This window comes from Gavia stellata, chromosome 1, assembly GCF_030936135.1.
Source record: "Gavia stellata isolate bGavSte3 chromosome 1, bGavSte3.hap2, whole genome shotgun sequence".
In the NCBI taxonomy this organism is placed as follows: Eukaryota; Metazoa; Chordata; class Aves; order Gaviiformes; family Gaviidae; genus Gavia; species Gavia stellata.
This window is the reverse complement of record NC_082594.1, coordinates 65,591,747-65,617,332: the sequence shown is the minus strand read 5'-3', so window position 1 is coordinate 65,617,332 and position 25,586 is coordinate 65,591,747. Positions and strand designations below refer to the sequence as shown.

At 44.2% G+C, this 25,586-nt stretch overlaps 1 protein-coding gene across 4 annotated transcripts in view; it reads right to left on the bottom strand.

The window, feature by feature from the left end:
* Nucleotides 1–2,116, bottom strand: part of ARHGEF7 (Rho guanine nucleotide exchange factor 7) — a 128,787-nt gene extending 126,671 nt beyond the window's left edge. For all 4 annotated transcript variants that reach the window (XM_059821235.1, XM_059821907.1, XM_059823235.1 and 1 more), the window contains exon 1: nt 1,952–2,116. In XM_059821235.1, coding sequence (XP_059677218.1) covers nt 1,952–2,116 — 165 coding nt within the window. The remainder of the gene's footprint in view (nt 1–1,951) is intronic.
* Between the last annotated feature and the right edge of the window lie 23,470 nt (nt 2,117–25,586).

Here is a 25,586-nt window from a genome sequence, read left to right as displayed (position 1 = left end):
AGAAAAGCATGTTAAGTTGGAAACGCTGTTCTAACACTTATTTCTGTCGTGCTTTTTTTTTTTATTTCACCGCTCAGTAGAGCCCGTTTCCCAAATTGAGTTCAGTACCCCATTTTACTAGGCTTGACATCTGCGCAAGGGGAAAGACCTTTTCTGCCCCGAAGCTCAGGACCCAAAGCCTAAGATTTTGGAGAGGTGCTCAGAGAGGGTGCCTGAAGCAGCACAGTGGGATGGGCTGCCAAGACCCTCCTCAGGCTTGGTGCCACCAGGCAAGAGAGCCTGGGGGCAAGGAGGCATGGGCAGAGCCTGCCCAAGTAGGTGGGCAGCCAGGCAGGGGATCCCCACGCTGAGGAGGTCCTTGCCCTCAGCCCCATGTCACACACATCACCCCGGGTGGCAGAGCAGGACATTTACCTGCTCCGGAGCTGCAGTTTAGAGCCCATCATACTGGACCTCAGTTTGCACCTCACGCACCATGGCCGTAAAGCCACAATGCCTCAGGGGTGGACACGCGTCTTCTCCAGCTCTGTTGCCCAAACAGCCACTTCTGGGAAAACGGTGGCGCAGAAAGCTGGTGGTGGTGACAGTGGCTGCGGCTGTCCCAGCTAGCTCCGCCGGTCACCATGGTGGACCCCGAGTCACCCACACTTACACCGCCGCCGACACGCTGCCCCCGCTCTCATCACTTCGATCGCCCATCGATAGCACCACAGGATCCTGCAGGGTTTCTGTAGCCCCTCGCTGCCTCCTAATTTGCTTGCGAATTTAGGAATGACCTACGACATCTAGTTGAGCAGGACTGCAGGCCAGGGCCAGGACCTCCGCGCTACAGTACAACACAAAACAGCAACAACCCCAGTTGGTGGCGAACTGAAGAACTGAAGGGAAATAGCCCAGTCCAGCGCCCTACCGAGCTCAAAGCACTGGTGTTCAACTTTGTGGGTCAGCGGACTACTTGAAAAAGAGCCACAAAAGGTAACAAAAGCCCACTGTCAGCAGGCACCGATGCATGGAGTGGTCTGCCAACTGCAAAAGGTTAAAAATATGGTGTTATTTTCCAGCAAGGAGATTCCCCATCAGCATAGCAGATGACCTTCATCGATCTTCTCTTCGCCACCTTGTATTGGCTCATAAGGAAAGTTTTGCCAACGCGCGGGTCGCTACGTGTGCTACGCTGCTGAGCGCCAGGTGAGACAACGGCATCATCCCAAGTCTTGAGGCACAGTATCAAAAACCAAAACCCTCCCCTCTAGCTGAGCTACGACGGGAACTGCGTACGCACACATAGTACGTAAAAGTTACCTGACAGAGTACATTTTCTCCAAACGCAACGCAGAATAGAGCTGTAATTCATTTTTTCAGCCCAAAAAGGGTGAGATTTTTTTTCCACAGGCTACCAAGCAGTAAAAGACCCAAATTACGCTAAAACAGCCTTCAAGGAAACCAAGGCTCAGACATTAAGATGTCCTTCAGAGGCTGGAAGGGATGAGCTGAATCACCTCCCAAGTGAGGTGAGGCACCGACTATTCCAGCAGTTGCGTAGACAAGTTTGCGGCCGGCTTGGGGCATGCCAGGAAAGGTCCATAACCCCCCCCCGGAACAAAAACCGCTTCTCCCATGCACGTCCAGGACTTCGGTGCGGAGAGTGGGGCGTTATTTTTCCCTTTTTTCTGTAAAACACTCCGGCAAAATCGCGGCCCTAAAGGGGGAAGCCCTCTCCAGCCAGGCTGCCCGCTGCCGCTCCCCGCTCTCGCCCCGGCCCCCCCGGGCGCACGCCCGAGCGGGGCTGACCCCCCCGCCCCACCGCGCCCTTCACCCCCCCCGGCCCGGGGGGACCCCCCTCCCTCCCGCGCGGGCGGAGGCGACGCGGGGGGCCCGGCGGCGGGCGAGGCCGGGTCCGGGGCGGCGGGCCCGGCCGCACAAAGGGCGGCGGGGGGCGGCGGGCACTTACTTTGTCTATGGTGCCCGGGAGCAGGCGGTCGAGCAGGCGGCAGAGCACCACCCCGTCCTTCAGGGAGGACTGGAGGAAGCCCTCGGGGTCGGAGATGGTCTTTTTGGGCGACTCCAGCACGCCCAGGGCGATCAGCCACGTAACGGTCTGCTCCGCCGAATTCATGGCGGCGGCGGGGCGGGGGTCGCGGCACGCCGCGCCTCGCGTGGGTTTTGTGTCTCCCCGGGCGGGGGCTTCAGGCGGAGGCCGGCGCCGCCCCCATGTGAATGCAGATGACGACGCCCCGGCCCCGGCCCCGGCCCCGGCCCCGCCGCCGCCGCCGCTACAGACACATGCGGCTGCAGTGCCGCCTCCTCCCCGCCCCCCCCGCCGCCGCCGCCGCCGCCGCCGCCGCCGCCCCATGACATCACTGGCAGCGGCAGCAGGCGGCCCCGCCGCGCGGGGGCAGCGCGCCCGCGGAGAGCCGCGCACCGCTCCGCACCCCACCGCACCGCCCCGGCCCGCACCGGCATCCGCACCCGCAGGGGCGGGCGGCGGCTGCCCCCTAGCGGGCGGACGGCGCCTCCGCGGGCGCGCAGCGGGGCGCGGGGCGGCGGCGGCGGGAGGCAGCGCGGCGGGGACGGAGCAGCCGGTCACCGGCGGCGGTGGCCTGCTAGGGGCAGGAAGAGTTGCCGGGTCCCCCGGCCCCTCATTTCCTCCTCGGCCAGCGCTCTCGCGCTGGGAAGAAGCCCCCACGGGCCTTCAGAGCTAGGCTGAGGGCGACCGATGGGATACCATCTCCCTCTGGGAGCACGGGCAGCGGGCTCCTGGCCCGACTGATCCCGTTTACGGGATTTTGGGGTCTGCTCACCGTTCCCGTGTGCGAGGAAGCCCGTTAGGGAGCCTCGGCCCAGCGGCCGGATCACTGGCTCGCCCCGGTGCGCTCCGTCCCCGCCATCACGCCTGCAGCTCGCCATGTGCCTCCCGGCCCTCCTCCCGCCAGCTCCCACCCCTACAGCTGACGGCACTGTTGGGAAGCCAACATAAATACTCGGAAGGACCGGGAGGGCGAGCCTGAAACAGAGCGGTGAAAGCCTTCCTGTGCTTTCTGTTCTGGCAAAACCCATTCCTCAAGGCTTGGCTTGGCCAGCACCCTGCAAGGCTTGGCTTGGCCAGGACCCTACGTGCAATCAGTGTGATTTTGCGAAGACCTGGCGTGGGCTCCCCAGGGCCTCTCTGTCGCCATCAGCCTCCCTGATGCAGCACACATGCTGGAGAGGTGATGCCACCGCGGCCCGCGCTCTCCCCCCTTCCCCTCGCACCCCACCCAACCCCCTCGAGGGACAAAGCCACCCTAAAGGCAGTGTTAGAAGTGTCGTTGCCAACCCAGAACTCATCTCTCCGGTTCTGCTTCCAGCCTGGCTTGCCATGGCCGCCACCACCACAGCCCCAGAGCAGCGTCTCTGGCGGGTTCTTCTCCTGGGCCAGAGTCCCCTCCCGAACCACAGGCCAGCCCACGCGCTTCTCAGAAAGACAGAGGTGCCTTTGGATTTGGGATGGGATAATCTAACTGCAACGTTCAATCTCCTTCTAATCCGTAATAGAAGCAGATTTTCTTAAACTCTGACACCTGAGGTGTGATACCTCTTCCAAAATTTGTTAGCATTAACCATTTGAAACTTTGTCATTCCTTTTGCCCTTTCCATATATGTTTTGAGCAACAGCTTCCTACCCGATAGCTGGTTAGCTATGAAGAACACAAACATGGCTATTTTTTGCTTTCGGAAGGCCGTGTGGATGGCCTACCTGGAGACCTTTGAAAGAAGCTTGCCACAGCGGCGGGGGGAACCATTTCCAAATCTTTAGAAGAAAAAAGTGGAAGTGCCCGAAGGATTAAGGTGCATGCCAATCTCTTCCTGGCTTCCTTCCTTGTCAGGCTTTCCCCTACAAGGTATTTACTGCAGACCACCCGAACTCTCTGCACTGCTCCCTTCTTTTATCCTTTCCTCCTGCGTGCCCCAGGCATCGAGAGGCATGATTTTAACCACCTTCTTCTGCAAAACATTTTAAATATATGCAAAGCTGAAAAAGTAGTTTTGGTACTGACTCTCATAAACATAGGATAGATATGGAGCATGCACATAGGTTCAGGTAACTTCCAGGTCTTAAATCTCTTTACACAAGCAAAGAGATTTTTATATGTTGATACTTTTTTTGGTTTCATAATATCTGGACCCTTTTTTGAACAAGAGAGAAAGAAATATTCTATGAAATACGTCATCCAGCTTTGGCAGAGATCTAGTAGATTCAACAGAGGATCATTTTCCGTAAACAAAGATTAAGCAGTTGACAGTTTATTTGGCCTTTCCCAAGCTTTTGTCATATTCTTACAAGAAGTTACTAAGGAAACCAGGTAGGCATGAGGTAGAAGGTAAATTTCTGCCACGAATTAGAAAGTGGTTGAAAGACAAAGCATCAGGAATAAATTGCCAGTTTTCAATTTGACCAAAAAGCTACCAGTAGACATATCTCCTCTGTTCTGTGCTATGACTGGAAGTCACCAAAAGGCAATTGTACTTCTGCGGGTTTTATTTAGTCTTTTAGCCTGAGCAACAGGTTTTAGGGGAGGGAGAGCAGGAGAGGAAGGAAATAGCAGGCAGAGAAAGCTGCTGCTTCATTTTGGACTCTCATTTGCCATTTTTCATTTTCAGCTGTTAATACCTCATGTGCCTGCCCCCGGAGCAGCAATGAGATGCTCTGCTTTCCTGGTGCCAAACCAAGGTCAGGATTTCAATGGGCAGAAGACTAATTAAATATCGGTCCGGCTTGAACAGAAATTGCCTTGACAGTCTGTAATTAGCTATATAGGGGTCATACTGGATCAATTAGTGTGCTGGGATTCCTGTCCTGTATGTAATTATCTCTGTAGTTTTAGCCTAGGGAGGTTTACATCCCTCTGAGGAAAAACCTCACCCCAGCAAAGCAACGCTTCTGTATTAAACTCAGAGATATATTTCCATGTCTAGTTAAACCTACCTTTCAAAAGTATCTTGAGACTTGCAGGGGAGCTAGTCTTTTGCAGTTACTGAAACCAGCTATCACAAGTTCAGTATCACCAGCTCTCTTTGCTGTTGATTAACTACCTGACAGCTGAAGGTGTCAGTTAAAATCTATATGCCAAAGATGGTGTTGGTGAACTCAGGAAGGCAGATCCATGAGCTGCGTGGTACTGGCACAGGTGACAATGGAGAAAAAAACACAACAGACAACCAATTATTTTGTTATCTCCCAAGTTGCAAAGTATTTTAATAGACAGATGCAAAATTTCTGGTCCTGAGAAGCTGTCAATCAAGCATAAATAAATAAGTACCATACAGAGGGCAGCTAAAGTGCTGATGCAGAAACACAAATATGGGACTCTCAGAGCAGGTGTTCGACAAAGGGCCATAGCAGCAGCATGACGCTCGGGGTTGCAGGGCAGCACGATGGGCGGCCAGGCAGACTTGGGCCTCTCAGACAGGGTTCATAGTATGCCGTGTGCTGAATGCAGAAAAGTCCAGGCCAGGCCCAAAAAGAAAAAAGCAAGGGAAAAGGTGCTTCTAAACCTCTTTCTTTCACAGAATCACAGAATCACCAAGGTTGGAAAAGACCTGTAAGATCATAAAGTCCAACCATAAAAACAACAACAACAACAACAACAACAACAAACCAAAAAACCACACACACCCCCACAAAAAAAACAAAACCACCCACAAACCACAAACCACACCACAACCCACACCAAAACAACCCACCCACACCACACAGCACCATGCCCATCAAGCCACATCCCACAATGCCACATCCATACGCTCCTTGAATACCTCCAGGGAGGGTGACTCTACCACCTCCCTGGGCAGCCTGTTCCAATGTTTCACTACTCTCTCAGTAAAGAACTTTTTCCTAATATCCAGCCTGAACCTCCCCTGGTGCAACTTGAGGCCATTTCCTCTAGTCCTGTCACTCATCACTTGGGAGAAGAGACCAACACCCACCTCTCTCCAACCCCCTTTCAGGTAGTTGTAGAGAGCAGTAAGGTCTCCCCTCAGCCTCCTCTTCTCCAGACTGAACAACCCCAGTTCCCTCAGCCGCTCCTCATAAGACTTGTGCTCCAGACCCCTCACCAGCTTCGTCGCCCTTCTCTGGACATGCTCCAGCACCTCAATGTCCTTCTTGTAGTGAGGGGACTGTAGGCACCTGGAGGAAAGCAGGGATGCTGAGCATGGTTAAGGCTTTTAGCTGGGAGAGATGCCCCAGAGCTCAGCTCCCTCATTTACTTCCACTGGACTATGATTTCATGTCTCTCAAGTCTCCAGCCCACTTGCTCTACTACTTCCTGGGCAAGTGCCTTTAGGGTCCATTCAAAAGCAGAAATACTGTCACCACGTCTTTGTTTTAAATCAATGCAGCCTATTGACACCATACTCTGATTGAGCTGAGAGTCCAGGCTGCTGCCAGATCCTTAGCAATCTTAGTCTTAGCAGTTGAAATTTTTGTTAATGTCTGCTTCATTTGATGAGGCAACTAAGATAATTCTGTGTGTTATAAGCTTTACTGCAGTCATCGGTGCTTTTGTAGTTTTTACACTGGCTATGATCTTTAGATGGAAATATCCGCAGAGTCCTCTGGCAAGTCTGAGATAGCCCAAAATGTAGCTCTACTTCCGTGCTCCTGAGAGCATCAATTCAACAGCTATGCTGCCTTTGTCTTCTAAGTGCAGTTTGGGATAATGGCATTGATCTGCTACGTTCTTTATACTTTCAGAAACCAATAATAAGCATCTCTGCTTTAGGCAGAGACGAATATAAAACAATGGTCCTTGCCATGAAGGGCTTAGTCTAAATCACAGATGATAGGAGATGAAGGATATACCTGAAAAAGGAAGAAATGAAGAAGGACAATGGGCAGCAGTGCAGTCACATGCAGGCTCTCTCCATGGAAAGAAATCTATTTTAATTTGCCATTTTGAAAGTTTTTTTCACACTTAATGAGGACTGAGAACGAAATGAAGGACAAGAATTGAATGACCAGAAATCAAAATAGCTAAAATGACTGAAAACTTTTTGAATTTAAACAAAAAAAGAAGGAGCTGAGATTTTCAGATTTTTTTTAACGCATGCATTCTGAATTAATAGTATTTGCCAAATTTTGCCCTGTATTTTGTTAGCATGAGATGGAGTAAGTGCTTTTCTAACATTGCAGGCCGGGTGGAAGCAAATCAGTGGTTCCCCTGGGGAAGGTCTTGGGGGAGGGGAGTTGGCAGTGAGCTCCACCATTTCGGGCCAGCCACAGAGGAAGCTGTGTCCTGCAAGCTGAAAAATCAGATGCAGATCCCCAGCTGGTAGAAGTTGTCACAGTTCCCTTGAAGTTGATGAATCTGTGACATTTTTTAAACAGCAAGCTCTAAAACTTTTGCAAAGAACTCTGATTACAGAGGACTGACATGGCCATCCATAAAAAGGGCAAACTGGATTTTAGGATGTATCTGACGAAGAATTTTGGGCAGACTAAAGGTAAGAAAGAGTGTTACAGTTATTAGTAAAACTGCATTTGGAGTATAGCACAGAGACTTGGACACCCGTGTTCCAGAAAAATTAAATCACACTGAAGCAGAGTCATTAGAAGATTGGCAGTGATCTTACGGGAGCTGGGCTTGTTTGCCCTGGCGAAACAAAGCCTGAGAAAGGGGACAGGAGGGCTGTCTATAAATACATCAGTGGGTAAATATCACAGATAGATAGACAGGCAAGAAACTATTTAAGCTTAAGGACAATGCTAACACAAGAATAAATTGATATGAACAGGTCCTGAATAAATTTATGCTGGAAATCAGAAAAAGGTACTTCATTCTTCTAGCCATAAAAATCTTCAATGCCAATAAGAAATAGTGGGGCAAATAACCCCACCATTTTTATAGGGGAATATAATGAGTGGGTTAAAGTGATTATATGACTTGACTGCAGTAGCAGGGACTGGACTTCACCCAGGCTCCATTCTTCAGCAGACTTTGCGTTATGCCTACCAGAATCAAAGTGGGCCAAGCATTCATCGTGATGGATAAGGTTTAGTGAGAGAAGTCAACTAAGCAGAACCACAGTCAAAGCCATTCTCTCACTCAGAGTGAATGCTAATGACACTCGTTCACTGCCGCATGGAAAATTCACTTAGTAAACTAGGTTAATGGAAGAAAATCCTCTTCTCTGAAATATAGGCCCGTTGAGTTGGCAGGTACACACAGTGACCCTTGCACGTATTTTGTAGAGTCCTTTTATATTAATATTTTTCAACCCTATAAAAGTTTGCACAGCTCTATGCCCATTTTGTTTTTAAACATGCAGTCATTACCATAGGCAAATAGCGTCCTGCTACTCGTGTGAATAGCCTGTCCTCCACTCTACTCCAAAGTCCTTGGCAGTAGACAGTTTTCAAGATATTTCTGAAGTATGGGAGGATAGAAAGGCAGCACACGGGATGGGAGAGGGGAACACAGAGATGCTAGAGGCTCTTGGTCACTGCATTGAGCAGGAGCAATAAAATGTACAACTCTCTATCAACATATTTATGATAACATTTCCACACTTTGCTCAGGTAAAGAGGAAGAGGACTGAAAAGACAATTTGATGGGATTGGTTAGTTGGTGAGGTTTGCAAGAGGATTCCAGTACCTGAAAGGGGCCTACAAGAAAGCTGGAGAGAGACTTTTTACAAGGGCAGGTAGTGATAGGACAAAGGGTAATGGCTTTAAGCTGAAAGAGGGTAGATTTAGATTAGATGTAAGGAAGAAATTCTTCACGATGAGGGTGGTGAGGCACTGGAACAGGTTGCCCAGAGAAGTTGTGGATGCCCCATCCCTGGAAGTGTTCAAGGCCAGGTTGGATGGGGCTTTGAGCAACCTGGTCTAGTGGAAGGTGTCCCTGCCCATGGCAGGGGGGTTGGAACTACATGATCTTTAAGGTCGCTTCCAACCCAAACCATTCTATGATTCCATCATTCTTAGTCACAGTTGTACGAGTGGTCAACATACTGGGTACATTTGATAAAACTACAGAACTGGATCAGTCCCCATTCACATGGGAAATCTCTGTCTCCCTGTGGCACAACAAATGTTACCATCTGCTGAGTCACCCTTGCTATTTTTTGGATGCAACCCCTGCACCCAAAAAATAGCAAGGGTGACCCATCAGATGGAGGGTTTCAGGAACTTGCTCCCTTTGACACTCGGCCAGAGCCCCAGCCTGGCATGCAGCAAGGCTCAGCGTAATGTCTATCGGCTTGATCAGGCTTTCAAGTGCTCTCCAGACTATTTTTGCAGCAGACCACGTGAGTTGATGGAGCTTTTATTTCTAGTCCTATAGTACAATTTGTTGACTATGTCTGTTTCCTATGCAGTAGGTACTGAAGTGCCAAGGCGCTAGAAGCCTTCAAATGATCCATCAATAAATGTTACAGTCAATAAATGTCACCATCTGCCTTACAGTTAGCATCTGCACCCTTCCAGCCCATATTTATATTATATCCATTCAGGTTATAGGCCTTCGTATCATCACTGGTTCACTTCAGATTTACTTCTGACACTCTCAGTCAGCAGTAAGATGTTCTCCTAGTGCTCCTTTTGAAACAAACCAAATACTAAACAAACCCTTCCAGCACAAGCCCTGCTGAAGGTTTACGTAGCTTATTGGAGCTTTACCTCCCTAGATTAAAGGGTTTGCACTGGTGCGGGGTAGCAAGAGGGTACCAAGAGGAGGGCGGAGGGCCAGCTGGGGAAGCTGCTCCCTGCCCCATCAGACAGGGCACACACAAACAGCAGCAGCAGAAATCCTGTGCTTTGATGCAGAATCTCCAGGTACCTCTGGCTGCTCTCTTTTTTGCTGATCAAAACTGCAGCCACCCAACAAAGATGGATTATGGTGATGGTTATTTGGCTCAGCCCTCTGCCTGTTTCTTTTTAAGGTCCCAGTATTTAAGAACTCCAGTCTTGCATATTTTTCCTTGGCTTTTATAGTTCTCTTTGCAGCAATTATAACTTTCAGTGCTTTTAATTTTGGCCAAATAAAACTACAAAGTACACTCTGATAAACTGGTAGTCACCTGACAAGCAGCTTACCAAACAAGGTCTTCCAGAGGCCTTGAATCCTAGAGACCTACAACTTCATAAAAGTCAAGGTGCACACACAGAGTCACACCCCAGCTCATTAGAAAGGAGAAATAAAAGAGTCACTGACTTGCTGGATTTCCTAGAATTCCCAAGCTTAGGTGACATCATCATTTTCAAACAAAGGTCTGCCCTCATATGCCCTATTTTCCTATGCCATATTCTCCTGGCATATTTCAGGTGTAATCCCACTGAAGTTACTACCCCATATAAAAATGCCCCTTGTAAGGAAAGCATCAGGCTTTCATTACTCAGTGGCCTTGTGTTAAACCTCGCGTTTCCAACAAAGTAATGGGATGTTCCTGGTTTTAAACACAGGAACTGGACTATAAAACATTGTAAGAACCCTGGGCTGAAGATTATCTGAAATTTTTGTCTCCTTTTTCTTTGTTCATGTTTCCTGTGCTCCCAATGGAGAGTTTCTGTATTCATGTAAAGTGTATTTTGAAAGACAGCTCTGCAGTCATTGCTTCTGCATCTTTCAGCGAGTTTCCAGAAGGCGTATTCCAGCTCCTTATCAGATACAGCTACAAAAAGGAAAGACATTGCACAGGCAAGATAAAATCTCTTTTTAAATTAAGCAAAATACATTTTTCAGTGTTTACCTTGGATTTTCTAGGGCACCTTCAAAGAACTGCAGATCTCCATATATTTTCAGCATGTTACATATGATGACTTGATGTGATGATATTTATAAGCCTGTATTACATTAGTCAGCAACTGATATAATGGATTGACTCTACACCTAGTTACTTTTCAATCTGGAGAGTGTTCAGTCCCATCTCTATTAAAAATCTCTATCTGATCAGTGAAACAGACCATGATAAAAGCTGTGTAGGAAAGCTTCCTTCTTTATTAATTGGACTAGACTTGGAAACCAGAGGCTTTCCTGGGAGCATTGCCTATTTTCCTCATAATTATTTGCATATTCAGTTCAACAGCAAAACAAGTCTGTAATTGTTCAGTTCAGAAATGAAAAGCTTCTTATCACGTATGTCGGTCAGAAAAAAACATGCGCAATCGCTACATCAATGCCAAATAGTACTAAATCAGTACTACCTGCACTAATTTAGGATTAGGAAGTGTATTAAACAATAACTTAAGAAGCAAAGGACATTAAGGGAAGGAAACTGGCTGGAGACATTGTTTAATGTATCCTTGTTAGTACAGGGAAGATTTTTTCCACTGCTCAACATGTAAATTACATTTACCATCTAATTACACCAGTTGAGGCAATCTGAGGTAGTTTAACATTCAGATATGTTTTGTAACCAATTTATATTTGATATGTAACTCACAACAGTATTGACATAATCTTTAAATTTAATAATATGGGTGGCATCAGACCTAAACATGAGCCTCCCGGTTTGATGTCTGACATAACTAATGTACACAGAGATCCTCAAATGCTGCTTGGCTGTGCTGCTGTGGATTGAATGTCACTGCTTAATGCCACTGGGAAGAAATAGCACCACCAAAATAACTTGATATAGCTATTTAACCTTCCAAATATATAGTAGGAAATGAGACAAAGCCTGCAAAAAAATGGTGGGGTGGTGTAAAAAAACAAAAGGCTGAAATTGAGTGTAGTCCTTGCGATTCAAACCCACATTGTTTTCTCATCATTTTGTCCCATCCAAACTCACAGGACTGTCTGGACCAGTAATGATTAGTTTAAGATCATTACATTCCAGTATATACATTTGTGTCTACTAGTCAAGCGCTTCTTGAAAATAGGATTATTTAATTAGTTGATATAAAAGTCAAACACCAAAGTCCATGCTCAAGCAAATTCTCACAAAGTAGCTAGGAGTTTTACATGACAAAGGAGTGATGAAAAAATTAAAAGCCCACTTCTGGCTCTTTCTCTATCCTAAATTTCAGTACAAAACAAGGGAAAAGTACTGTTTTAAACATAAAGTAGGAAATCTCATATTATCTTTCATTCAAAAGACATCATTGCAGCAGACGAGCTTCATCTGTCGCAACTTCTGCCTGCAATTTCTGTTGACAAGAATAAATGCTTCTATCAAACTTGTAGCTGAATAATATTTAAAAGGTAACACCCTATTTTCTTGGGTGCAATTTCCCAGGCTGAGGAGTTGATCATAGAAACCTGTATAGAATGAGCAGACACACGGGGGACAGCCTTTCACCAGGACTACTCCATCTTTGATTTCAAGCTCAGACAACTCAACCGATAGGGCACAGATGAGGTTGAGCCATCAGCAAGCAGATCTTTCACAAATGGGCTCCCCTGTGCTGGTTCCAACTTCTTGTTCTTGACGTTAAAGCTGTTCAGAAGTTAACCTCAAGCTTGGGATGTTTTCTAAACCAGCTAGGAGAAAAATGCAATCAGCCACTGTCATGCCTGTACGACTGCAGTCCTATTGCTCAAACCAGCATAAAAATAAGTCTCTTGAACATCTTCCACACAGACATGAAATACTTCAAGAGAAAAGGCAAACATCGCTGTTTCCTGTCATTCATAACATTCTGAAATGGCAAATGAAAAGTTAAGAGACACCATTCACTGCTGCTATTTCCTTCCAAGTGGAACTGGACTGTTGACCAGCTCCGATAAGTGAGCACCCCTCCAAACCTGCGCTTAGCATCTTTCCAGGAAGGATGTTTCTCTGTTGCTGTAGAGGACTGATCATGCACCACCATACTCTATTGCGCTGTCCTGCCATGTAGCAGATGGATCCAGAGACTCAAATGGGTACAGAGGAAGTGCAAAAAACATTGAGAGAAACACCAATACAGGAAGACTGTATGTTTTCCAGGCTCCTTACCTCATTATGTTGAATACCAAGTTTCATTTTTCCCAAATTAAAAGTTGATAGAGAGAACTCCAAGGGGAACTTTCCATCCTTACTCTCTCCTCTTGATTTTAATGCATGAAGAAATAATTCATGTCCAGGGAAAATTGTTCTAAATCTCTCTGGCTTTTGAGTATCAATGTAAACAAAAGTTGGTCTTTACACAGAAGTTGCAACAAATTATTACTTTAACAAATGCAACATTGTGTTTGGACCAGAGCTAAAAATTTTGCATACAGGAAAAATAAGCAACGAAAATAATTAAGTAAGTAATGAATTCTGCAATCACTTGTGGTCTTTATCTATGCTCTTTCAGCTAGTATCCGAGTTTCTTCAAAGGCTTAAGCCTTTGAAGACTCCAACTGGCGAGAATTATGAATCAGGTAGTCTGACACCATATATATTTATTTAAACCTTGCATGAAAACAGTCCATAATGCGTTTGACTTAAGCAATAGTAGCTACAGTGACACCACAATTTTTATTCAGTCCCTGATAAATACAGTGAGATCTTTCTTTGCCTAAACAGCTATAGGAACACATCTCTATAGCAGTAATAAAACATAATTAAATATTGGGTGACGAAGTTGGATAGTCTTATTCACATGGAAAAGGACTTTACTCCTCAAAAAGACACAGCAGGACTATTTGAGGAGCCGCTGCTATTTCATACAATAAGAAGATCAAAATTTGAGCCCAAGACATTTTTATTTAAGACTCTGTCTGTACCTTTTAATTTGCAAAGCACATGACTGATTATTTGCTTTATTTTAAAGTACACTTTAGGGGTGTATTTATTAAACGGTATAGTTCTATCATCTGAACTATATGTATATATAATGTGCAGCAAAATAACCTAATGAAATGAGAGATGATGACTCATCATGCCTGCAGGACCAGGACCGCAAAGCTGGATGTAATTTAGCTTCCTCTTCCAAAAGGAAAAGAAAAACTCAGAAAAACTAAGCAAACAAACTTTGAAAGAATTCAACTTTTTGTAGTCAAATATTGTTTTTTACTAGGTTTGTAAACACTAGAATCTCACATAAACAAATTTAGCTTCAACAAAGGCATTTAATTGTTTAGTGTACATTATAGTTGTATATATTTTGATCACCATTTCAAGCCAAGAAAAAACTTGTTTCAAGTTAAGGGACCTAAAAATAAAATGGCTGTCAAGAAATATTCACTTTTAGACCATGAACTTTGACACTGCCCTTTAGTCATAAGTCTAAGAATAAATAAAAAAACCCTATGTGCTACCACTGTATTTCCTGTAACATATGCTCATGATTGAGATATTTCACTAGCACAGGATGTGCTCAGATGGAACGGAAACTGCCCCTCCATAACAGCCAGTTGAGCTCCCAAAATAAAGTATAGATGAGTTTGCCGACCGCAGCACAATTAAGCCTCAGCTTTCTACTCAGGCAGGGAGGTATTAATACACTGACAGTAGGAATGCTGCAAATAACCTGAATATTCAGTTAATAGTATTGAAACATATTATAGAAGAAAATGAGATCTGCAGACAGCTATTCCTTTAAAGGCTTTAGAGGATGCAAGCATGCAAATGGATTGATGTCCAGCATGGCCATTAGTTACCATGATTTGTTTAAAGACACAGGAAGTGTGTGGCACTGGTAGCACAAAGGAGTGAAAAAGACTATTTGAGAGAGGCGTTCAAATTGATGCTGAACTCTAAATAAAAGTTACATGCATGGGGACTAAGCAAAAATACTACTTGTTCGCATAGAAACAGCCTGAAGCAAAAGGGAAAAAAATAATAAAACTTTTAAATCCATACAGAAACTTTATCTCAGCTACATTAACCCCCTGATGCCTCATGTACGCAGAGTGTAGCCAGCCGGCCAAGGAAAGTGATTTTTCCTCTTTCTTGTAGGGTCGTTCTTCCCACTTGAGGGGCTACATCTGGAGTGGCGCACCCGGTCCCAGGCTCCCCAGCACTAGAAACTTGCTGACAATCTGGAGCCAGTCCAGCACAGGGCCACGAAGATGGTCCAGGAGATGAAGCACACCACACAAAAAGAAAGGCTGAGAAAGCTGGGCTTGCTCAGCCTGGGAAAGAGCTGGCTCTCATAGAGGAGACCAGACCAGATGCTTGTTATTCAAAACCCAACTACAGAAAGCCCTGCATAAGCCTTGCTTTGAGCCAGAGGCTGGCCTAGAGAGCTCCAGAGGTCCCTTCTGACCCAAGTTATTCCATGATTCTGCTCTGGGATTATGTGAGGTGAAATGATCCAGGTCCACCTTGCAGGGAGCACAGATGTTTCACCGTTGGACACTGGGCATAGAAGGAGAGTACCAGCAACAAGAGCCACCTTCTAGGGGCAGACTACTCAAACTCTCCGCCAGCCTGTAGCCCTGGCTGTCTAGCTAATTCAAAGCTAAATCTTTCTGAGGGACAAGATCTATAGCCCTGCTCCCCAAAGGTGTTTCCCTGGAAGGAATGGCACCTGCACAAAATCATCCAGTCTGACATCCTGAAACCAGAGGCAAATGCGAGGGATACCTACCTGCTTTTCAGCTGGAGAGCATTTTTGTACTGGAGAGCTGAAAATGTAAATGAGTATTAAAAAAAATACCGAAATAAAGTATTTAAATTCCAATGACTTAGAAAAAATTCTTGATGTACTGACCTCAGAAATCTTGTGTCTTTATCAGTATGAATAAAATAAACCAGCTAAAATACAAAAGCAAGTTTTGATGATTCACTATCAAGAAGTTATTCACTGTGAAGAGTCTAACTTTATGTACTTGAGGCAAAAATGGAAGAAAGTTAATAACAACAGATACATGGGCTAATGAAGCTACCGATAATAGCAAGAGGAAAGTGAGAATGCAAGGCAGGAACAACAGCACAGTACACCAAATATATGACCTATGCCAAAAGATGGAGCAGATGTTCAAATACATAGCAAGGCTATCGCAAACCAGATGGAAATAATGTGCTTTCCATGTCTGTGGTGCATGAAATGAGAAAGAACAGGTTTAAACTGCAGCAAGGCAAATTCAGATCGGACACTGGGAAATGTCTTTTCAGCTTTTCTGAGGAGATGCTGTAACCTTAGCATTGTTAGCAATCTTTAAGAAAACATGAGACAAATATCTGTCAGAAGTGATATATCCACACATGCTCCTGCCTGGCAACAGGAAGATGGACTAGATGAACTCTGATGTCCTTTCAAGCCCAAGGATTTCATACAGAAGCTTATATATATATCAAACATAGGAATATAAAAATACCACTAAGTCTAAATTACAGTCTAAAATACAATCTGAACTAGAATTACAGCTATAAATGAAAGATTAGTAATCAACAGGTTCTAGAGAACAATAAATAATATTTCCTTGTGATGGTATTTGCTAATGGGAATTCATAGTAATCACCTTGACATTAAAAAAACTATATAGGAATAAGCTCAAGGCATTTTATTACTCAACATCATTGAATAAGCAGATGAGACAGCAGCCAGTTACCAAACAGAGCCTCTGTGTCTGTGACTTAAGATGTGACCTGTGTTATGGAGAATGTCAGACTAAATAATCATTACTCTCACTTCTGGTCTTAAAATGCAGGCATAAAACAGGATTTCTCTTTGGTCACCCACGACCAGAAAGACTGCAACAATTACAGCGATTGCTTATGATTTTCCGGGATGAGAGGTTGCATTTACAACAGCAGCTCTGACTTACTCTTCAAGAATTTTCAGGGAAACAAAAAAACCCAGAAGAATCCCAATTTGCTAGCATAGCCTTCAAGATACAGAAAACAGCAGCCCAAAATGCACCTCTGGGTGTTAGCAAGAGGCTCCATGATTTCTTTAGCAGCATGATGTTAGGCAACCAGCATCTTTTCTTCTTTCTCTTCCTCTCAGCTATTTCAAGCGGTGACATCATCCATGTATCTAATAAAATCACAAAAGCTCAAAAGTGTCGTATGCTGAGCTTACTAATGTTCTTAGATCTGTCTCTTAATCATTACTTTTACAGTGCCTCCCCTTACCAGTAAGATGAGCTCGATGAATGGGAGTTAACTTCATTACATGTCTTTGCCAGAAGCGGCTTCTGCTTCCTGTCACGTTCCTGGTGGAGAAAGGTTCTCCCCAACTTGAACTGCAGAGTTCAGACTGCTGTGGACATGCAAATTTTATTAAGGCAGTGGACTGATTTTTATCAATCCACACAGACTGATTTTACACATACATGTGTGTAACAGTAGCTAAAACGAATATAGCCACTGCATGATTTTCTTAATTCTGCTGTAGTGTAATTGTCCTTCTGAATTTTAGTAAAGGACAAAGACATCTATACCAGCAGTTAAAAATAAGTGTATTTGAAGGCTAACATAAATAAATAGTAAGAAATCAAAAAATGTTTATATAAAGGTCTTACAAAATATGCAAACATAACTAACAATTAAATAAGCCTGTTAATTTTGTAATTGTTAAAATAAGGTTAATAAAAAGAATAATCTTTCTCAAGACTTACAGTCAGTGGTATTTGAACAAATATTATTTACAAAATATCAGGTAAGAAACAAGCCCATTTCACATTGACTTTTCCATAGCCTTTAGCTATATATATGGCAGTACTGTTTGCACACATAAAGGCTATAGCACAAGCAGAAATTACTCCACGCCTTTATTTGCATTTGCACAATCAGGAACAATTTTTGAAAATACAAGCACCATAGAGTTGTAGCAAATTCACTGAAAGCAGCAAATATGAACGATGTTTTCCCTAAGAAAATCCTGTCTTATGTATAGCTATTAATTACTTTTATTTAGTTGGAAGGTAATGTGGTATATATAAACTATATCTTAGGTGTCTTACCCAGCACCAGTGCTCAGCACCAAAATCAGTAAATGAAGAGAAGGCTCAAGATCAAAGCCCAAGTATGATCTTTCCCTCTCTGACCCCAGTCACATGGCACGATATTTCCTTCTCTCTTGCTTGACCCTCTCTCCCTCCTTCATACTTACTTTACTTGTGGTTTTTTTCCTTTTTCTTTTATCATTACTGGTAGTTACAAGTTTTTCTTCCCAGCGGGATTTAACTACAAGTACATAGAAATCAGTAGTTAGTACTGCCAAACCCATTTCTGTAACCAGAGTTTGGCTGAGCTCAGGATTTTAAGGGATACAGAATGCCAGCAAGGATTAAATGCCAATGAACACCCTGGCCACTTTTTAAGATTATGTTTATTAGAAATTAGATGTTTTGGTTGGGAGAAAAACTTGATACTTGGTCTGCTCTTGAAAACTAACCAGTAAGACCAGTAAAACTACCTTCTGATGGGAAAGTGTGACATTGACCAAGTACAAATTTCCCTTGAAATCTGCTTTTTAACAAAAAATACTAAAGTTTTTAAAATTTTGGTTTTTTAAATGAAAATACTTAGGTTTTCTCCGCTTTTAAGCCAGAATCCAGGGGCGTTTTTCAGTCAAAAGTTTTACTTTTATATAGTGGTCCATGCCTTTTAGGGAAAGCAAATCTGCTCAGATGCATTGTTCAGTTTACCCTAGAGATACATGGAACATTTCTTCCTTTGAAAAAAACCCCTCAGGCTTTTTGTCCCCACTGTTTTTTGTTGCCATGGCCTTCCCTTCCCTTAATAATTATTAGCGGTCTTATTTTGATGTAGTGGCTCAGGCATGTCCTCAGCTATACTTCACGTAAGGGGAGTAAATGCTTCTGGGTTTGGTCCAGCTGGCTATTTTTTATCCTTCAACTTTTTCTGTTCTTTTACACAGAATCACACAGAATCACAGAATCACTATGGTTGGAAAAGACCTGTAAGATCATCAAGTCCAACCATCAACCCAACACCACCATGCCCATTAAACCATGTCCCACAATGCCATGTCCACACGTTCCTTGAACACCTCCAGTGATGGTGACTCCACCACCTCCCTGGGCAGCCTGTTCCAAAGCTTCACCACCCTCTCAGTAAAGAAATTTTTCCTAATACCCAGCCTGAACCTCCCCTGGCGCAACTTGAGGCCATTTCCTCTTGTCCTGTCACTCGTCACTTGGGAGAAGAGACCAACACCCACCTCTCTGCAACCCCCTTTCAGGTAGTTGTAGAGAGCGATGAGGTCTCCCCTCAGCCTCCTCTTCTCCAGGCTGAACAACCCCAGTTCCCTCAGCCGCTCCTCATCAGACTTGTGCTCCAGACCCCTCACCAGCTTCATCGCCCTTCTCTGGACACGCTCCAGCACCTCAATGTCCTTCTTGTAGTGAGGGGCCCAAAACTGAACACAGGATTCGAGGTGCGGCCTCACCAGTGCCGAGTACAGGGGCACGATCACCTCCCTGCTCCTGCTGGCCACACCATTTCTGATACAGGCCAGGATGCCGTTGGCCTTCTTGGCCACCTGGGCACACTGCTGGCTCATATTCATCTCGCTGTCAATCAACACCCCCAGGTCCTTTTCTGCGGGGCAGCTTTCCAGCCACTCGTCCCCAAGCCTGTAGTGTTGCATGGGGTTGTTGTGACCCAAGTGCAGGACCCGGCACTTGGCCTTGTTGAACCTCATACAATTGGCCTGGGCCCATCGATCCAGCCTGTCCAGATCCCTCTGCAGAGCCTTCCAACCCTCCAGCAGATCAACACTCCCGCCAGCTGCATGGTTTCTGCCAGGGATTGGTAACTACAATCACAGCAGTTCGCTGGCCTAAACAGTCGTTCAAACAATTTCCGAAATATAAAGGCTCTCTACCAGCTAAAGAAGAAAAAAAAAAACCCCACCTGTTCCAAATGTAAATGTTAGCTCACAGGTTACAGTTTGGAAATCCCTGCCCCAGCACGGACATGCTGAATCAGCACATCCCTCAGCTGCCTTGGCCACATGTCCAGGTCTTGAGCACATGCAGGCTCCTGACAGCAAGAGTGTGCCAACCATCTTCATGCCATGCCATGCAGATAGGCTGCACACCCCTGGAAGCTGTAGCCAGGAAGGCTGCTACAGGTTATGCCTGATTCTGCCCCAAAGTGTTCAAATAGGCAGCACAGCCAATGTGGGACAGAGGCCTGGAGGGCAGATTTTCTGTGTAATGAAGCAATGACCAGCCAGAGAAGTGGGAATAGAGACAGCAACTGCAGTTTAAAAAAAGAAAGGTCTTGTGATTACTGGATGTGGGCTCCACACCCAGACAGGGATGCCTGAGTTTGATTCATCTTTGAGGCTCTACACTGTCAGCATAAAATAATATATGATCAACAGAGTCTGAGCAGGCAACACATACGTTTAATAAATAGCTGAAAATAATAACAAAAATTTGACAGTGTTGATAGCTGCCTATTTGCCGCTTAGAAAAAAGCATGAATGATTTGACAAATTGCTGCTCAGATACAGTGACAACACTCAGCTGTCTAGGTCACTCAATTGGACATTTAGCCCTATCTGCATCATCCTTCACGACAGTAATGTGAACCCATTACTAAACATGATCCTAAAGTGTCAGCAGTCCAAAAAATGCACTAATCCTTTTGCTACACTTGAGAAGCTTCACATTTTATTGGAAATATTCTATAGGTAAAAAATATTTGCAAAGTGGAGATGGACAGACACATGGTCAAACTTGGATGATTTGAAGCAACACACAAATCAGAATTTTTATCAAGCTTGCTCTACCTCTTCTCTATGCAAGTTTCCCAGTTATGTGACGTGATGTAAAATAGCAGAGAACATACAGCCCCTGTATAGGGTAGCAACCCATTTTAAGTGGCACACTAAATTTTATACAATCTTATGACATCTCCAGACCTGTTTAGAATTTTTTGATTTACAAATACTTATGTCTTGATCCTCCAAATAAATTTATGAAGTGCTGCATTTGTCCTTTTCAGGACACAATCCTTTTATAAAACCTACCAAGACAAATTCTCCTAGTTTGCAGAATGCCAGAAATAATATAAGCATCTCTATGAACTGGCAGAGTTTCATCATCTTTGATCTAGATATAAGACTTAGCAGAACATTCAAAACTCAGCTACCTGTCAGCAGATTAAGAGTAATAAAAGATAGTACTCTGGAGGAACGACAGATAAGGAAATCCATAGTATTCACAAATCTTGCTTCAGATCTTCATCAGAAATGAAACAAGCTTAAAAAAATCGTGAGATTGGCTTTAAAATCATGAGATTTGAAATATGAATAAATTTGTAGTTATTTATCTGCCATTGAGATTTTGAGCCTCTAGAGTGTGCTCCAGTCATATTTTCAAGTATTTCCTTAGAAACGGAAATGTGTAGATACTTTATTTCCAATGAAAGCTGAGATGCATTTATAAAGGTAATAATTCAGAAGTTGAGGCCATCAGACAAACGTGAAGTTTTTAAAAAATCCTAAAATCACATGATTAGCAATACAGTAGAATATTAGAAATGTAATAGAGGAGAAAATAACCAAACTGACAGCAGAAGGCCTGGAAATGCATAGGCATTTCTGAAAAGATAAAGAAAAATTTCCTGTGGTGCCAAGGAACATAAAGTCCAAAATGTAGTGGGTAACTTAGCAGGTCACTTGGTGTACCTGTTCAGTTATCCTCTCAATAAGCATTAATAACAACCAACTGCAGAAAAAAGAGACTTTTTACAATTTTGAATATTCTACACCTTTCCAAGTTCTGACCTGATTTCTCAAACATAGAGGGCTGGCTTGCAAAAAGTTTCAGATTCGCTTTCCAATAATTAATTCTCAGCTCCTTTTATTTGCCCTCCAAGGCTCTTCCCACATTATTTTTAACATTTCCAGGCACTTGCCTCTAATATCTAGGGCTAAAGACTTTACTTTTATTTAAAAGAAAACAGGTTTTTAAACAATCATAGAAACACAGAACAGCCCACGTTGGAAATGACCTTGAAAGATCATCTGGTCCAACCTTTCATGAGAAAGGGAGCCTTGATGAGATGATCTAGCACCCTGTCCAGTCACATCTTGAAAACCTCCAGTGATGGGGACCGTACCCTGACCCTGGGGAGGCTGTTCCAGTCAATGATTGTTGTCACTGTAAAAGATTTCTTTCTTATATTGAGATGAAACCTCTCCCAGTGCAACTTGTACCTGTTGCCCCTTGTCCTCTCCACATGGAAACTTGTGAAGAGAGAGCCTCTGTTCTCTTTGCAGCCACCCTTTAAGTGGCGGCTGGAATACTGTGATGAGGTCCCTCCTGAGCCTTCTCTTCTCCAGGGAGAAGAGACCTAACTCCTTCAGTCCTTCCTCACAGGGCAGGTTGTCCAGCCCATTGATCATCTTCATGGCCCTCCTTCAGACCCTCTCCAGTCTGTCCGTGTCTTTCTTGAATTGTGGGGACCACAACTGGACACAGTACTCCAGCTGTGGCCGGACAAACGCTGAGTAGAGTGGGATGGTCACGTCCATATCTCTGCTCGTCATGCCCCTACAGATGCAGCCCAGGATCCAATTTGCCTTTGTTGCTGCAGTGGCACACTGCTGACTCCTGTTGCACTTGTTATCCACCTGCACCCCTAAGTCCCTTTCAGCAAGGCTGCTCCCCAGGCACACTTTGTTAAACTTCATACTGTTCTTGCCTGCCCACTCTTCCAGCTTGTCCAGGTCTCTGCGTAAGACGGCTTTGCCTTCTGATGTGTCCTCCTCACCACTTTGGTGTCATCAGCAAACTTGGTAAGGGTGCTTTCAACGCCATCATCCAGATAATTTATGAAGATGTTGAACAGCGCGGGGCCCAGTATCAACCCCTGGGGGATCCCACTTGTGACAGGCTTCCAGCCCGAGTAACAACCATTGATCACCACCCTCTGTTAGCCAATTTCCTACCCATCTCGCAGTCCACCCATCTGATCTGTATTCTGCCAGTTTGTGCAGAAGGCTGTGTGAAACAGCATTGAATGCTTTGCTGAAGTCCAACAAAAGGCTGAAGTTTTAAGGAAAATGCAAAACGTTGCAATTGAATCATGAAGGTTAGCAACCCTGCGTCTTCTAACCTGAGCATTAACTCAAGATCAAACTGTCATGAGATGGCAGTGCCTGTTGGCTCCCTCAAGTCCACCCCGAGTCTCAACTGCTCTGTTTACAAATAAGAAAGCAAAATTCTGTATTATGTATCAGATGTGGAATACGAATTAACCATGCCAATAATCTCCTAATTTACCCAGCAGTTCTGCGATAAGTATGTAGAATTAACCATGGTAGCATGCATAAGTATATTTAATTAATATTTCTTCATTGACATGACACATTTCCTAACTGAATGACTACATGATAATTTGATAAGCTAGAAGCTTCTAAGTGGGGGAAACAGGCAAGGTCCTTTGCACACTGCTCTTACATATTCAGACTCAAAGATGGCCAGTTTATTTTCTATGCAGAGTTCACGTAAATCTGAACCCACACATTTTAAAAATGGTCATTTTTCCTACTATCCCCAAGTTAAAAGTACAGCACTTCAGATTCTTCTCAAGCTTCCCATGTCACACAGTGGCTAAGCTTCAATAAGAATGATGAATACTTTTGTCCGCAACTTTGCCTATAGCCCAGTGGTAAAACACTCCTTTAAGCTGATGTCAGTTGTATGTCTGACTTCTCAGTGTGCGCCTGCATCTGCAGCTTGTGATGTGTGTGCTGTAACTACCAAAAATCAATGTAGTGAGATTCCTTCTAATGACCTAGCAATAGTATGAATGGTTATAGGATTAATTTTTCTGTAACTTAAACCTATGAATTTTTCTATGAATGAAGGTAGTATGTAACTTAGGTCAGTAAATGAGAATGAAAACTCTTCCTTTCTTGCGTAACATGAAAGAATAAAAATTCAACAACCCCTTAAAAACTACATAGATTCAGATCTCATAGCAGGTAATTGTTGAATTGTGAAATATGACTCCCTGATCATAAGATATAAGTCACACAGCCCTCACCCAGGTAACACTCCCATAGATGTGTTCTGGAGATTTACTTAAGCGCTCACTTCGGTATTTGTGTGTACACACTTTACTGTGCAAAGCCATGCTTTCAAGCAGGCTGGAATGCAGCCAGATTTCTTCATACAATATGGAAACACAGATTTCCTGAGGGAGAAAAACTACTGCTCAGAGTCTGACAAACTGTTCCAGATGCATAAAGCAGTTCAAAAGCACACAGGTGGAGCAGAGGGGCCGTGAGAGGATGATGAACAAGGGATGGGAAAAATATCGTGGCACGGGGACACGGGTGGGAAACAAGCCCACGTGACGGTAGGACTTCAGGGTGTGTGGCAAATCACTAACAGACTCTTGTACAGAAAAAAATTAACAGGAACTGGTATCGGCTTCCATTTTCCCATTCATAACCTCTGCAGGGCTCCATCAGAATAGCAAACACAATGCCTCAGCTCTAAAACAGTACACAATAGCCCCATGCCAAGGCTGTCAATCTTGGACAGCCTTTAGCTTCTGCAGTCTCTTGATTAGGTCCCTGATTAGACCTTTTTCACAGTGCTAACACAAAGAGGTACTTTTCTACCCAGCAAGTTAGGCTATGTCCTCCCCTTCCTTACACCCGTGGCATGTGCTTTAAATATTAGAAAGACAAGGAGCTTGAAAACACTTCTGAAGCAAGCACCATAATTCAACTCCATTGTGAATTTCATTATTTAAATAAAATACTATTAATAAGCAAATCTCACGTTGCTCATGAGACTGGGCATCAGCTAGTATTTAGTCAAAGTAATTTTTAGCTGAGCTAAAAGAGAATAGAAAACAGGCTGGTAAATACCAGAAAGCTGGTATTGAGTTCACGGGGCACTTCACACCAGTACAAGGTACAAAGAACTGAAAAAACTGTGCCTTTATGAACCAGCTAATGAGGAGTGCTACTGAATGCACACCACTAGCGAGCTCACTCGGTGATTGACCTTATAATCATCATCAGCTATAGAAACACATGTATGCAGTCAAATAACACATCCATAGAAAATCAAGTTACAAAAAAACCCGGGGCATATGTTTTTGGTTACTCTAAAAAACGCCAGGATTTAAAACACTGAGGAATTACAGTGAAAAATATAGGGAGGAATTGGTGTGAAGCAGGATGGAATTGGATTCAAAAAGTATAGGTGAATGACAACATGATACGTAACTTTTCAGCCCTTGGTCACCAAAATAGTCTTGGTAGTGAGTAAAAATAATTATTACCTATTTATTACGACTTGTAAGTGAAACATCCTAACGGTTTTAGTGCATACACTACTAATTTATTGTTACATTTGGTAGTGTTTCTGCCAGAGCATGAACTACCTAAAAATGAACTTTCCCTTTTGCCGCAAAAAGGTGATCTTCAAAAGCTGTCTGAATGCACTGATGATGCGGAGCGAAGATTGACTGTTGCCTCTGTTTTGTGCTGGCTTATGCTCCAGGGCATGCAAGCACCTGTAACATTCTTCTCAGGGTACGGCAACCAACAAGCCAGTTCCTTCAGTTCCTCATCTCACACAGAAATAATCTGTCTCTCTCTCAGTTCATTAATCCCTGCCTTTGTTTTCCTTCAAAGCTAAAGTCAACTCCTTCCTTACACTCATGCAAAAACCATATGAATTCTGCAGCTGAGTTGCCTCATATAAATCTCCATCAATTTCTTAATATTATCCAGTAAATTT